The following is a 15,401-nucleotide window of genomic DNA, read 5'->3' on the forward strand; positions in this document are numbered from 1 at the left end:
TCTTAACTATTTGTGATAAGAATAAGGGAAAACATTTCCTTTCACCCTTGAATATCAAACCAAGGGAAGCTTGAACACCATTCAAGCCCTGCTTCCACTCCAGAAATAGATTTGCTGTGCAAATTAACTTAGTGCTTGACATTGTGACACAAAATATAGGATATGCCAGCTAAGTTTTCAGTTTGAGAAAATATTCAATGTCTTCTTTAGAAGAGAAGGACATATGTGTATTGCAGAGTTTAAAACTGTTTCAAAAGTCATTTCCCCACTCTAATGACCTCTGGGAACTGTAGTGTGGGTTGTAGGGTGGCCTGTATTTAAAGTCATCTTCTTGGAAGCAGTGAAGCCTGGTGGCTCCGATGTCAGTGGGGAGGTGAATCCGGTCCAGGTTTCAGCCATAACCAGTTAGAACTCTGAAGTAGCTAACCAAGGTACCACCGACATTGGAGCCACCAGCCTCCACTGTTTAGAAGCTCTGTCCAGCCAAAGTTCAGTTCAATGAGAACGAACTATGAGAAGTGAGCACAGGGGCCTTGAAGTGGCCTCTCAACAGCACTTGGACAGCAGACTGAGCAGGCACACAGGTCACTTGATCATCGTCTTCCCCACTCTGATGAGATGAATTGTATTTATGTTATAGTCATTGGGCAGTATCCACTTTGACACTCATCCTAACATAAATTACGCTGTGCCAGCAAATGCTCCTGAGGTTGATTATGCTAGCACACCATTATTTACATTATCATGAGTGTCGAATTGGATTCTGTCAATGATTTTAAATTTGCTTCCCTGCAAATTAGCACATGCAAATCCTATGCAAATCTGTACCCTCTTTTGTCTTCTTTCAGCGTGATGCATCCCTCTTTTTTGATTCTGCTGAAGTGGACACCCTTGTGTGGGATGGTGTTTTGGCAGAGAAATGTCTGCACTTGCATCAAACTATATTCCCAGGATTCTTTGGGGGAGGGGGGCATGGAGGGAACCATGACAGTTAATTTGACATAAAACAGATATCTATAGCAGTAGACCGGATCTATGGAAAGTTTATTTTAGGAACCCAGAAGGCTTCAGGATTTCTCCAGGTCAAGGAGGAGGTTGCCTTCCAGCAATTATGCCAGTAAGGCCTTTCTATACCTATGGGTGTAGAGGGCTGGAGATGGGGCTATTCCGGACTTACCTACTTCCAGGATCCTCGCCCTGTGTCTACATGGCCGAGTGACGTCCTGGATGGGAGGAGGGGTGTCTCATGTGTTATGGGCACCATTTTTTTAAAAGGAAAAGGAGCTGGAGCACACTCGCACTCCAGCGAAAAATAAGGTAAAAAAACAAAACACCAACCCTGCTTGCCACCCCGCCCCCAGTGGCCCTGGACTCCCCCTGTCCCAGCTCCTTCCCACTGATGACACCCGCTACTTGCAGGGAGGAGGGAAGAAACTGGGATGGGCGGCCACATAACTCCAGCAGTCTTGGGATGATCCCGAGACCATGGGAGGAATTCAGTTTTCCCAGGGAATACTTATCCCTGAGAAAACCCGTGCTTATCCCCACCCCCCGCCCCTGGGAGTCCCTGTGCATCATTTAGACTCACAGGGACTCAGCCGTGATCAGCCTGGATTTTTGGGCTGGTGTAGAAATGGCCTAAGAGAGCCATTGCAGTGTAATTGATCAAGTGTCAGGTTTGAATGCATGACAATATGATCTAAGCTCTGAACCAAACCGTGATGTTCTGGTCAAGTTACTATCACTCAATCTAGTTGATCTCTCAGGGTAGTTGCAAGGATAAAATTTGATTAGTCCATGTGAGCTTGTTCAAGAAAGAGTAGAATGCAAGTGTGATAAAATAAACAAATGAGCATGCACCTACCAATTGGCTCCTGGGAGGTAGACAAAGCAAAACAGCTGTTGCTGTGGGAGAGCTAAGTTGACTAACATGGGGAGATGGAGAGGAACAATATATGGGGAGCTACTTTACAGTTCTGGCTATGGGACTGAGCTGTGATCCAGGAAGTAGCCATTTCAGTTCTCACATGTGCTGGTTGCCTTACACTGGGTGTGGGCAGAATGTTGTTCTCCAGATGTTTAGGACTTCAACTCCCTGATGCCCCTGCCAGCATGACCTGATGGTCAGGAATCTTAGGAGCTGAAGTCCAAAATATCTGAGATCAACTTTCTACCCAACCCTGCCTTAGGCAAGCCACTTTCTCCCTCATCTGCGGTAGCCCTTACAGGCTTAATGTAACCTGGTGCCCTCCAGTTGTATTGTACTGGGAATTGACCCATACTGGGTGGGAATTGTGAGAGTTGCCATCTGAGACATCTAGAGGGTACCAGGTTGGGATAGGTTATTTTAAGGAGTGCTGAGATAATATGTAAAACACTGAAATTCTAAATCGCTATCTAAACCTTTATACTGTGTTTTCTGTCATAAAACAATACCACCTGAAACTGTACGAAAAAATTCCAATACCACTACACATCATCATCATCATCATCATCATCATCATCATCATCATCATCATTTTCATTCACCTCCTCTCATTCATTCTGGCATCTCTTCTCTGAAAAGAAAAAATGACAAATTATTGTCTAGAAGGGAGTCATTTGGGAAGAATAATCCCATTACTGGCCCTGACTTCCTCTCCATGCTTCAGTGGAGTATGCAGCTGAGTACATTTCAACCAGCTATGAATAATTGCTCTTTCTAATAATTTGTTTAACAAGGGAAGTAAACAAGTATGTATAGGTCACAGTGAAATACAGAAGGCCACAATTGATCTATTGCAAGCAGACAAGAGTTATAGAAATGAAGACTTTGGGTTGGGAGCCCTAATCTCTTTGGCCCTACATGCATTGAACAGTATACACAGTAAAATGGAATTTAGCTGGTACTATGGCCCTCCATCATCATCATCATCATCATCATCATCATCATTTTATTTGTTACCCATCTCTCCCTCTGGATCAAGGCCGGATACAACACATTTAATTAAAAACATTTAAAACTAATACATTAAAAGCAGCACATTATTAAAAGGCATCTTAAAATTCAACTGAGTAGGCCTGCCAGAAGAGATCAGTCTTTATAGCTTTCTTGAAATCCGGAAGATTGTAAAGTTGACGAATCTCCCAATGGGTCTCCTTCATAGTGGGTCTCCACCATGCCACTCTGGGCAAAGCAGGAGTTAAATAGTGCAAAGAGGCCCTTGGGAAAAACAAGGTGTTGGGTGCTCCCAGTGGACACCTATGGGGCTTTCCTTGGAGTGGACATGCTCTGCACATGGTTCTACATGTGTAGCGCTAGCACACTTGCACTTAAGGAAATGTGATGAAGCATCCACTGCTGAAGAACATTCCTGGTGCACCATATTGTGGAATGACAAAAATAAATAAATCTGAAGTATACAGCTTCTAGGTGGAAATGCAGATCATAGTGCAAATATTGTTTCCATAGAATTAGGTTTCAGCCATGAAACCATCCCAGAACTGATGGTGCGGGCACCGTAAGATATGTGAACCCACGCAAGGTGTGTGAAACCTATTGATAAGTATGTTTTTAATCATGTTCTTTTTCCCATTGCACTATAGTTGTTTTACCAGCTGGAGGGAGATATGTGCCTGAAGATAATAGAAAATGGAAAACACAAGGACATTTACATTAAAGAAGGAGAGGTAAACACAAACTGCTCACGCAACTGGAGTCATATTTATTTGTTGTTGAAGAAACACACTGCTTTTTAACATTGACCTGTGACTTTCCTCTTCAGCTGTAAGATCTTCTGTGGCAAAAAAACAAACACAAAGCTGAGCCTGCCCATGTCATCTTTCCCTGCTTAAGCATATAATGTCTTTGGAGCCTAGCCTTATTGAAATATTACATTTTGCAATGCAGTAGCAATTAGGGCTGTGCACAGAACCCCCGATCCGCTTCGGATCCTGATCCGCAACTTCCGGATCAGGTCCGCTCCACTCCGCGCCGATTCGCCAGTGGTCCGCTTCACTTCGCTGCGGAGGTCCGGATCCGAATCGGAGCTCCACAGTGGCGGCGGTGCCAGGTAAGGCCCCCTCCCTCCTCCCCCCTTACCTGCGTCTGACTGCAGTCCTGCGGCTGCTTCAACTGAGCCTGAGGACTCAAACTGGCCTGGTCTTCCAGTTTGAGTCCTCGGGCTCAGTTGAAGCTGCTGCCGGACCACAGACGGACGCAGGTAAGACCCTTCCCCCTGCTCCCTTACCTGGCTCTGCCACCATCACTGCACGGGCAGCAGCAGCGGCAGGGCTAGGTAAACTCCCCTCATGCACATGACTTACCTGGTGCGTCGCGGCCCGTCACCAGCTTCACTAGAGCTCGCGGCTCGACCCAGAACTGTAGGCCCACTTCCGGGTTGAGCTGCGGGCTCTAGTGAAGCCGGCGACGGGCCGCGATGGACCAGGTAAGACCCCCCTGCCCCCTTACCTGGCTCTGCCACCGTTGCCGCACGGGCAGCGGCAGCACCAGGTAAGGCCCCCTTACCTTTTTTTCGGAGCTCCAGATCGAGGCGAAGAATCCGCCTTCATCTCGATACGCTCCGCGACGTTCCGCTGCCCCCGATCCTCTTCGCCTCCACCTTAAGGGAAGGCGAAGCACCCCGATCCGCTTCTGCTTCTCTGACCCGAAGAGAAGTGGAGCACAGCCCTAGTAGCAATCATAGTTTTCACTTCAGTAGCATATTGTGCCAGAGAGAGAGGGAGAGAGAACAGCACTGCAATCTGTATTATGATTAGTAAATGGATCTATATTTTTATTTTTTATTTGTTTCATATTCTGCATGATGAAATCTGAAACCATGGGCTTCTCTACATGAGGCTTTTATTGTGCACTCGTGATTGGTCACTCACTGATGTTTGCGGGTCCTTTACATGCTATCATCAACCTCCAGAGCCTCTCCCATGCTTTATAAACTTTATTCTATCTTTTTTTAAGATACGGGGAAATGCAGCAAAAAATTTAAATCACGCTGCAATGACTGGTGAATCCCCCTAGATCACAGCACTGTTTAGTGGCTGTATAATGAAGCATATAGATCTTGCAAACAAAGTGAACCACCCCCAAAAAGAGCATGTGTAAAGGAGCTGGTCTCAATCCTACCAGTGCAGTGTAGTGGGAGTCGGGAGATGTGGGTCAGCCATGGAAACCCACTGGGTGACTTTGGGCCAGTCACAGACTCTCAGCCCAACCTACCTCACAGGTTTGTGGTTGTGAGGATAAAATGATGAAGAGGAGGATTATTTATGCCACCTTAGGTTCCTTGGAGGAAAAAAGATGGGATATAAATGCAATAATAATGATAATGATCATGATGATAATAAATAATAATAATAGAGGTGATAAGCCTATTTAGCCCACAGGAAGAGATCCAAGGGTGTGTCTGCCAGCAGAATGGATAGTGGTAGTGGAAATGGTTCTCTCTCCCTACTGCAGGAGGATACAGAGAGATACAGAGAGAAAGAGTGGAAAGCAAGTCCTGTTGTGCAGGCAGAAGTTAATTTGTTTATTGATTGATTGATTACGTGTATTTCCCAGCTTTTCCTCTAAGGGGCTCAAGGAGGCATACATGATCTTCCTACAACCCTCTAGTGAGTTTCATGGCTGAGTGGGGACCGGAAGCCAGATCTCTCCAGTTCCAATCTAAGGCCTTAGCTAGACCTAAGGTTTATCCCGGGATTGTCCCAGGGTCATCCCTGTTCATGTAAATGACACGCAGGGTATCCCTGGAGCAGGCAGGGATGATCCCGGGATAAACCTTAGGTCTAGCTAAGGCCTTACACTTGTGTTTACACTAGTTGCTCAGGTACCTGGGTGGGAGGGTGCTGTTGCACTCATGTCCTGCTTGTGGGTTCCTGGTCAACAGCTGGCTGGCCACAGTGTGAACAGAATGCTCAACTAGATGGACCCAGCATCGTTCTTTCTATGTACTTATGTTCTTTATGCCCCACACTGGCTCTCAGTTTTACCCAGCCTTAATCGTAAGCCTGGATTGCTTTGGCAACTAGCTGTGGAAACGGGGCTTTTCATTTTTATTTCTGTTCCATTTTCACACAGATCAATAGACCTTTCGCCTCACAGTTTCGTGACTTGCATCAACACCAAAAAGTTTGTGCAAGTGAAATAAATTAGGGCAGAGCTGTGTTCTTACCCTGGTAACAAGTATTTGTGACGATAGAGAAAGACAGACAGATAATTATGGCAGAAAGCCCTTTAGGCTAGCAGCAAGATTCCCTTTAATTTATGTTATCAGAACCCCAAACATGCTATCTTAGAATATGTCCTGTAGTCTTTAGACAGTATGGTTGGTTTTTCAGTTTAATTGTGTCTAGCAGCAGTGATGCTTTTTTAACTGGTTGGAGAGCATTCATACATCCACACGTAAACTGTCTACTGAATCTGGTGGTGTTTCATTAACAGAGCGCACTAGGCTGTAGCAACCGCATCTTCTTTGTTGTTAGCATTAATGTGACCATAGTTGCCAAGGAGCATACGGACGTCTACAGCCGCTGAGAGAAAGTTGGAAGGGAGAACAGAGGACTCTTTCTAATAGAGAGAAGGAGAATACGAAACCTTGTGCTATTGTTTTCCCCCTTGTTTCAGCTTTCTTTATTTCCTTTTCTTGTTTTCCCCCTCTGGGCAGATGTTCCTCTTACCAGCAAGGGTACCACATTCTCCTCAAAGATACGCAAACACTGTGGGATTGGTTATTGAGAGGAAGAGATTAAAGACAGAAACCGACGGACTCAGGTGAAATACCATCTGCCTAGAAGTCTGTTGGGATGAGCTGCTTTTGAGAAACCATGTGGTTGAAAAGCAGTATTCAAATGTTGTAATAAATAATTATGTGCTACGGAAGGTGGTGTGCTGCAAGAAATGCTATTGCTTCCTATGCAGAGTCCTGTATCTGCCACAGTGCACACATACATGGCTTACTTATTCACATTCTCCAGTTCAATTCAATGGAGCAAGCTGCCCCTTCCCAATGAAGTGAATGGACTAATCTTGCAAGTCAATGAGCTGTGTGTGCAGTCAGGGTGCTGGCACCTACAGCAAATTGGTGGATTTGTACAGGCATTGGTAACCTCAAAATTGGATTACTGCAACGTGTTCTATGTGGGGCTGCCCTTGAAGCTGCTCTGGAAGCTGGAGCTAGTGCAGAATACTGCAGCTTGGCTGTTGTCTAGAGCTGGCTCTTTCCAGCATGTAGCTCCTCTGCTGCAGGAACTGCACTGGCTGCATGTTCGCTACTGGGCCAGGTTTAAGGTTCTTGTACTTGTGTACAAAGCCCTAAACAACTTGGGACCAGGATACCTGAGAGAGCGCCTTCTCCCCTACCAACCTGCCCGGTCACTGAGGTCATCCGAGGGTCTGCTCCTGGTGGTTCCACATAGATCCATCCTCTGATTGGAGTCCACGAGGGGAAGAGCCTTCAGCGTGGTGCCCCCCCTCCTATGGAATTCCCTGCCTCTGTTGGTCAGGCAGGCTCCAACCTTGTACTCCTTTCGGCGCTTCCTGAAAACATCTTTATTCCAGGAAGCCTTTCCTTAATATGCAGCCTTGAGTCTCTGTATTTGCTTCTTTTAAAATTTGTTTTAAGTGTTTTATTCTGTCTTTATTTTCATTTTAACCTGTACACCGCTCCGAAATTTTTCAATGGGGAGCAGTATATAAATATTCTAAATTAAAAAAAAAAACTGCAATTAATTTGGAATTAAATCCCTAAGAATGTGTCTTGCCCCAGCTGGAGGATTCCGCCTCACATGATGACCCACAAGCTTCAGTAACTGGCAATGTCCAAGAACAGTCCATGCCAGCACTGCAGGAGGAGCCTGGGTCCTTGAGGGAGACTGCCAAGGGTCCCCCCTCCCCCCCCCCACCAGGGTGAAGGGAATTCCACTTCAGAGGCCAAGTTGGAATGACTAGGGCTGTGCACCGCTTTAGTTCTGGATCTGAATCCCAAACCAAAGTGACCTGCTTTGAGCCAAATCCAGATTAGTAACGGATTGAGCCGAAATGGCCCGAAGTAGATCAGTTCAAGTCCAAAGCACTTCAGAAGGCTTCGGCCCAATCTGTGGTCATGGCGACCTGCTGCCTCCTGCCCATTGAACTGTGCGACTGGCTGGGACTTTCCTGACCCATCCGCTTGCTCCCAGTAGCTGTTTGTCAACCCTGAGAACCGCCATGTTCTATGAAGATGGAGGCTCTCTATTGTCATAAATCTAATGCTGGAAACAACAGCAGCCATAAAGGCTGGTTGGAAATGAAGCTGGCTCCCATAATTGATTGAATGCACTTCACCTCCGCAGTTATTCTAGAGTAGTCCAATTTTGTTTCAAGGAGCTAGCTGTTCAGAATGTTTTTATTTTATTAAATTAGATTTCACTTTAGGAAAACAAATATAAGGGCACAGTTAGCTGTTCCTGTAGTACAGTGAAAGGACAGATGGACAATTTCTGGAATTCACTTCCTCTGGACTTGCAACTGGTCTCCACTCTGCATTTGAGAAGAGGGTCAAGATCCTTTTTTTAAAAAATTGGCTTTTTTAAATTGTTGTTTGATTGTGTTTGTATTTGTCTTAGCCTTGCTTTCTGAATAGTTGTAAACTGCTTTGGGGACTGTCTATATGTTTTCTAATCACCGCAGTGGCCGCACAGCAGTGCTGGGTCAGTTATACAACACAACCACGGACTTGCAGCCACCATGGTGGTGGTGGTGGGTTGGTGAAGCTGTGCGGTAACAAATTCAGGAACTTACCCCACCTTTTTTCTTCAAAGCAAGGTCATTAGGGCCCTTCCGCCATGTGACCTTGCTCCGGGTTTGAGCCGCCCCGTGCTCATCAAGATGAAGCCTTGGTTGGTTCCAGAAAGGTGGGATAGAAATGTAATAAATAAATTTATGCAAAATACAAATGGAAAAGCACTAGGTCTGAGGGCTGTTGAACCATTATTGAGAGCCAGTGTGGTGTAGTGGCTATAGTGTCAGACTGGGAGTTGGGAGATCCGGGTTCTAGTCCCCACTTGGCCATGGAAACCCACTGGGTGACTTTGGGCCAGTCACAAACTCTCAGCCCAACGCACCTCACAGTGTTGTTGTGAGGATAAAAATGGAGCAGAGGAGGATTATGTATGCTGCCTTGGGTTCCTTGGAGGAAAAAAGACGAGATATAAAAGCAATAAATTAATTAATTAATAAATAATCCCTTGTGTCTCTCTGCCACTTTTGCTGGAACTGAGAATGGATATGAGCACCACCTGCTGCCAGGTAATCATGTCCTCCAAATAAACTAAGTTCACTTTAATCTGAAATCAGATTTCAAGATTCTTAGTGGTTGCGAATTTTATCAGCCTTCCAAATAAAGATATTTTCAAATCAAATTCAATGCATGCTATATTTATTTGTTTTCTATTGCACGATACTTCAAAACACCTTTAGAAAACAAAATACCCACAGCCTTCCATTCTTTGTGATTGAACCATTTAATAAAGTTCCCCCCCTCCCCACTCTCTTGTCAGATACTACGTTGGAGAATCAACTGAGGTCCTTTACGAAAGATGGTTTTACTGTGATGACCTCGGTACCCAACTTACTCCATTAATCCAAGAGTAAGTCTTCTTGGTTATATTGTACACAATGGGAAGTATTGGTGCAACATACAATTTTAATAGTAGTTCTAATGCAAAAGTATTTTTTTCAGTCTTTTGGCCTGACATTCACTCATCCGTTTATGATAATAAAACAGCATTAGCAGAGGGTTCTCTTGTATCATCATAAATACTAATGACAATCTCAATTCTCCTAGGATTAGTCAAAATGGCACCATCCACGCAAAGAGGGAGGCATCAGGAAGCTTGATGAGAGTGGGGTAGACCCTGAGATTTGCCAATTTGCCAAAAACATTTTTAAAAAAACATGTTCTCAGTGAAGGGAGCCCTGAAAAGAGCTCAATGAGGACTGAGCATGCTCAGTGAGAACAAAACACTGCGTGCCTGTTGGGAAACCCGGGAAGGCAGGGGAGGTGTAGAAATGGGGAGAAGGCTATCACAGGCTACTAATACTAATATGCTACCTTCAGTATCAGAGGCAGTATACCTATGTGCACCAGTTGGTGGGGAACATGGGCAGGAGGGTGCTTTTGTACTCATGTTCTGTGGGTGGATTTCCCATGGGCAGCTGGTTGGTTGCTGTGAACAGAATGCTGGACCAGCTGGACCTTTGGTCTGATCCAGCAGGGCTCTTTTTATGTTGTTATGTAATGAAGTATCCTGGTAGAGGGTATGGCTGGCTCGAATACTGAACAGGAGTATTTCACATTGCAATGTTTTGTTGCAGGTCCCACCTATATTAAATCATGATCCAAAATTATGACAGATTCTCCCTTGTCTTTAATTGTCCACCCAATAAAAGTTTCCGCACTATTATTTGGTTATTTTCATAGTTGCTGGAAGTAGAAGAGAAGTTACCTCCAGTATCAGAGGCTGTAAGCCTATATACACCAGTTGCTGGGGATCATGGGTGGGAGGGTGCTGTCGCACCGTGTTCTGCTTGTGGGTATCTGGTCGACAGTGGGTTGGTCACTCTGTGAACAGAGTGCTGGGCTAGATGGAGCCTTGGTCTGATCCAGCAGGGCTCTTCTTATGTTCTTAAGATAGGTGTTAGAAATGCTTCGTGTTTGTTATTCCAGATTTTTCAGCTCAAAGCAGTATCAAACTGGAAAACCCAATCCAGGTAATATAAACTGCTTTCAGCATTAAGACAATGAGCGTCATCAGATGAGCATTTTATTGCATGCTTGCTACTGCCCACTTACGGATGTTTGCATGTCTTTTAGATGATGATGTCCCCCTCCTACACGTCTCCCGCTCCTTCTTGCCTGTTTTCCATCACAAAATGGACCCCTTTTAACCTAACTGTTGTTTTTTTAAAAAAAAAACACGAAATGTGCCGCTGTTTCCTGCTGTGTGGGAAAAGCAGCACGAAAGAAACGCCCCCTGAATGGGCCACATCATCTTTGTTTACTTTGTTTACTTCCTCTTTCTTCTCCGGGTAGAAAGAGGAAGTATCGTGGGACAGGAGCGGGGGCGGAGAAGTGATGGTAGGGAACCGCATTCAGCAATCAAGTGTAATTGAATTTATTTTGCTGATCTCTTATCACTTTCTCATCTCTAACACTGCTTTAAATGAAATTACTATTGCATGGAAAATGTTGGCTTTCTTCTTTCTGTTCCAGTAACTGAGTATGTGCCAGACTTTGAGTAGAAGGAGAGAGAGAGAGAGAGAGAGAGAGAGAGAGAGAGAGAGAGAGAGAGAGAGGCCCAATCTACACCAAGCAGGATATAACACTTTAAAAACGGCATGAAAACGTTATATGTAATGTGTCCTGGGCTTGAACAGTTGTCATAACCATTATTAACCATTATAAGCAGTAGTGTCGATCCTGCCAGAGAGAGAGAGAGAGAGAGAGAGAGAGAGGATGACTCATTCTTTTCGAAGCTGAATTCAGCAGGGAGCTGAGGATCCCCATCCTTCCCAAGTCACAATCAGTATTGTATCTGAGTTCCAGAAGGACAGGATCCTTATGCACGCCAATCATAATGATCTCGGCACTCCTGCCAAATTCTAGCTGGATGTATTTAGCTATCTTTGGCCCTGATGGCTTGCCTTTTTCTGTTTCCTGTCTGTCTATCTCCTATTTGTGTTGATCAGCTCGACAGCAGGAACAGTGACCTAAATGGATAGTGTGCTGTCCCTTGCCAGAGACTGGACAGCCATCTATTGGAAATGTTGTAGCTCTGGGTTTCTTGCAGGGGGTTGGACTAGATGGCCTACAAGGTCCTCCTTCAAATCTGTGGTTCTGTGGGCTCATCTACACCAAGCAGGATATTCCACTATGAAAGCAGTATATAAAAGGCAGGAGCCACACTACTGCTTTATAGCGGTATTGAAGTGCACTGCAGGATCTACACTACTGCTTTATAGTGGTAATGAAGTGCACTGACAACTGTTGGGGCCCATTGACACATCTGCACCAAGCAGGATATAGCACTCTGAAAGAGGTATGAAAGCGGTATATGGTATGTGTCAATGTGCCCCAACTGTTGTCAGTGCACTTCAATACCGCTATAAAGCAGTAATGTGGCTCATGCCACTTTCATAGTGGAAAATCTGCTTGGTGTAGATGAGCCCTGTGATTTTATGGTTCATGGTGCTGGCGCATCAGAATGCCAAACAGTACAATAGAAAGTATAGTAGACCAGACTTCCCCAACCAGGTGCCCTGCAGATGTGTTAGATTACAGGCTTTTCTACATGAGGCTTTTAACCCACCACTTTACCGAGGCTTCTGCTTCTGGATTCTTTATGGGATTAAGATCGCCTCCTTTACATGTGTCCCCGCCCCCAGTTTTTTTTCCTCTCTGCCTTTCTGTATGTTGGTGGTGCTGTGGTATAACATAACTGCCCTAATATACCAGGGCTTAATGCCAACATTCACAGGAATGACAGACTTTCCTCATTAGAAAAACAACAATAACTCTATAATGGTTGCAAAAAATGGGAGAGGGAGGCCCTGGAGGAGTAGAATATTGTGTGAAGCTCTTGCAAACAACTGTGTCTAATGAGCACTTCAGGTGAGTTTTTTTGAGAACAAGGAAAATGCAGCATCTAATTGTGAAAGTGAATGAAACTGTGATTTCCTCTTGTGTATTCTTGGTATTCTTCTATGCCACAGCACCACCTAGAGGTTATGTAGCAGAAAAGCAGGAAATGAAACACTCCTTGTGTAGTGCTCGGATTTCAATTCTGTGAAGAAACTGAAAATAGATACAGCCGATTAATAGCTTCATGTAGAAAAGATCTAAACCGCAGCAGTGAGGCACACGAAATGCCCCAGGTTAGGTGCAATCCTTAGCATCTCCAGATAACACTGCTGTCAATGAGTAAAGCTAATATTGAGCTAGATGGACTCGTCTATCTTTTTAAAGTTTGAGTAGATGTTACTGCCTGCTTTGGACAGAGATTAGTTTAGAGGACCTCCTGGGATTGTCTAGCTCTAAGAAGCTAACTATGAGCTGGCAGCTACTCATTCTGAAAAGTTTCAGGAAATAATTTTGAGGTGAATTTACTGTCAAACTTTCTTTGAGCCTTTCCGCATCTTAAGAAAACAAGACAAAACATGGCTTTCTAACAAAACTTTGCACAAAAACAAGACATTTTGCTGCACAGAGTACATGCCTTCTCCAGCAACATCTTCTATAAACATGTACAAAAGGTCTTCCGTGGTTCAGTTCCCATGGTGAAGTATTAAGAGAGCGTCTCAGGTGAGAACATTTCAAAACAAGAGAGGAGTTATTGTGTGTTTATTTCTCTCTCACACACACACCGCTGCAATAAGAAAAAAAGCCACCTCTTACAAAGGGAGTCTCTCCCCACCCTGCGCCCCACAGTTGTATTAACAATAACGAAGCTGTGTGGATTGTTTCTTCATAGGCGTAATGAAGCTTAGATACCTGGAGCCTCTGTGGCTTTTAAGCTTCTTCATGAAAGATGTGAGAAATCAGCCTCTCCCAGCTCGATACACTCCAGATGTGATGGACTGCAACTCCCATCATCTGCAAGCACTGTGCTGGCTGGGGATGATGGGAGTTGTAGCCGAGGGTGCCTGTCATGGGGGAAATTTGGCCCTTTCTCGGCTCGCCCAGTTTCCCCAGAGCTTGGCTTTCATTTGCGAGCCCAGCCAGGGGCTTCCCCTCACCCCCAGAAATCCAGGAAATTCTGTGGGTTCCCCCCCCCTCTTAAAATCAGCATTTATGCAAGTTGTGGCCTCATTTTGTGCATGTTACACAAATTCCGGCCATAATTTGCATCATTCGCACAAATTGTGACTGTAACTATGCGTAAGTTAAGCATGTTTACAGTCAAAATTTCCATAACTTATGCAAATTGCAGCCATAAATGCTGATTTTGAGGGGCAAATGTACAGTCAAGATGGGCCAGATGGCAAGTAAGCGAGCTGGAGTCCAGGGCACTGAGCTGCTGAAAACTCAGTGAATTTGACTCCCCAGACGGATTCCTCCAACATCCCTAGTTTACACAAATTTAGTTTAATTTTATGCAAATTTAGAAAGTAAGTTTAATTTTTTAAAAAAAGAATGACTGAAAATGAGTATTATTATTTTTCCTAAGCGAAATCATAAAAATGCATATGGGGAGGAGGGTGTATTCACACATTTGGGGGATTTGCACATTTGCACAAATTCAGGGAATTGGAAATAATCCGATTCCATCAATGATGGAACAAAAGGCACCTGACAATTCACAAAATGCAGATGGAATAAATACATTTACAAAATCTGTATATTTATATACTGCTCCATTTCTAAAGTATCCCTAGAAGGAAGCTGTCATGCCTGATCTTTGTAAAGCATGACATGTCCCTAATGCATTTGTTCCCTTTCCTTAATTGATTGGAGAGCAACCCTATGCTCCCTAGGCAGTGTCTGTGTGGACATAGGATTCTTAGGTTTCTGGGAAAGGAGGTCAGAACCAGGACTCCAAATGTGGAGCCCAGAAACCATGGAGGCCATCCCCACGTAGCCGGTGCGGTTCTTTTCATGTTGGCTATGGCCATAGCTAGACCTAAGGTTTATTCCTGGATCGTCCAGGGGTCAAACCTGTTCATCTAGGTGACACACAGAGGATCCAGTGCTCAGGCAGGGGCGAACCCTGGATGATCCCAGGATAAACCTTAGGTCTAGCTGTGGCCTTTGTCTCTGTACTTGGAAATGGAGCACAGATAGGGTGAAAAGGGGCGGTCCTGGGGGCAGGGAGGGGAAGAAACCATGGAAGCTGCTTTACGTAACTTCCTGTGGGGTCTCCAGGCTCCTTCCCTCCCCTTCCCCGAAGCCATGGTGAGAACCTTTTTATTCACTCAGTATTTTAACACTTAATTTTAACTTAAATTTGAATTATACTGTTTTAACTCTGTATTTTAACCTTATATCAATTTTGCTGCGTGGTTTTATCCTGGTTGTGCTTTTTATATTGTATTTTGTATTTGTGTTTTTAACTTGTTGGTTGTTTTATGATGGTTTTAATTTTTGTGAACCACCCAGAGAGCTTCGGCTATTGGGCGGTATAAAAATGTAATAAATAAATAAATAAGGGTGAAATTTCCTGTCTAGGCAAAATGCAGGCTGGCTGGAGCGTGAAGGAAAGGATCCTCTCTATGCTCCAGTCGCCCTGCATAGGATAGTCGGCAGCCTCCGATTTCTCTCAGGATAGGATTGCACCCTAATAGTAGTTACCCATGTTTTGATGTCACAACAATCTTCCACATTTCCAAATCCCAAAGTATGCATTACTGGTTAGGTTGGCAGGAAAAA

The 15,401-nt window shown here is 44.6% G+C and overlaps 1 protein-coding gene across 3 annotated transcripts in view; it reads left to right on the top strand.

Moving 5' to 3' along the window:
• HAAO (3-hydroxyanthranilate 3,4-dioxygenase) overlaps window positions 1-15,401 on the top strand; it is a 34,520-nt gene that overhangs the window by 8,806 nt on the left and 10,313 nt on the right. For all 3 annotated transcript variants that reach the window (XM_063123993.1, XM_063123992.1, XM_063123994.1), the window contains exons 3-6: window positions 3,586-3,669; window positions 6,663-6,769; window positions 9,535-9,624; window positions 10,704-10,747. In XM_063123993.1, coding sequence (XP_062980063.1) covers window positions 3,586-3,669; window positions 6,663-6,769; window positions 9,535-9,624; window positions 10,704-10,747 — 325 coding nt within the window. The remainder of the gene's footprint in view (window positions 1-3,585; window positions 3,670-6,662; window positions 6,770-9,534; window positions 9,625-10,703; window positions 10,748-15,401) is intronic.

This window comes from Elgaria multicarinata, chromosome 4 (genome assembly GCF_023053635.1).
Source record: "Elgaria multicarinata webbii isolate HBS135686 ecotype San Diego chromosome 4, rElgMul1.1.pri, whole genome shotgun sequence".
In the NCBI taxonomy this organism is placed as follows: domain Eukaryota; kingdom Metazoa; phylum Chordata; class Lepidosauria; order Squamata; family Anguidae; genus Elgaria; species Elgaria multicarinata.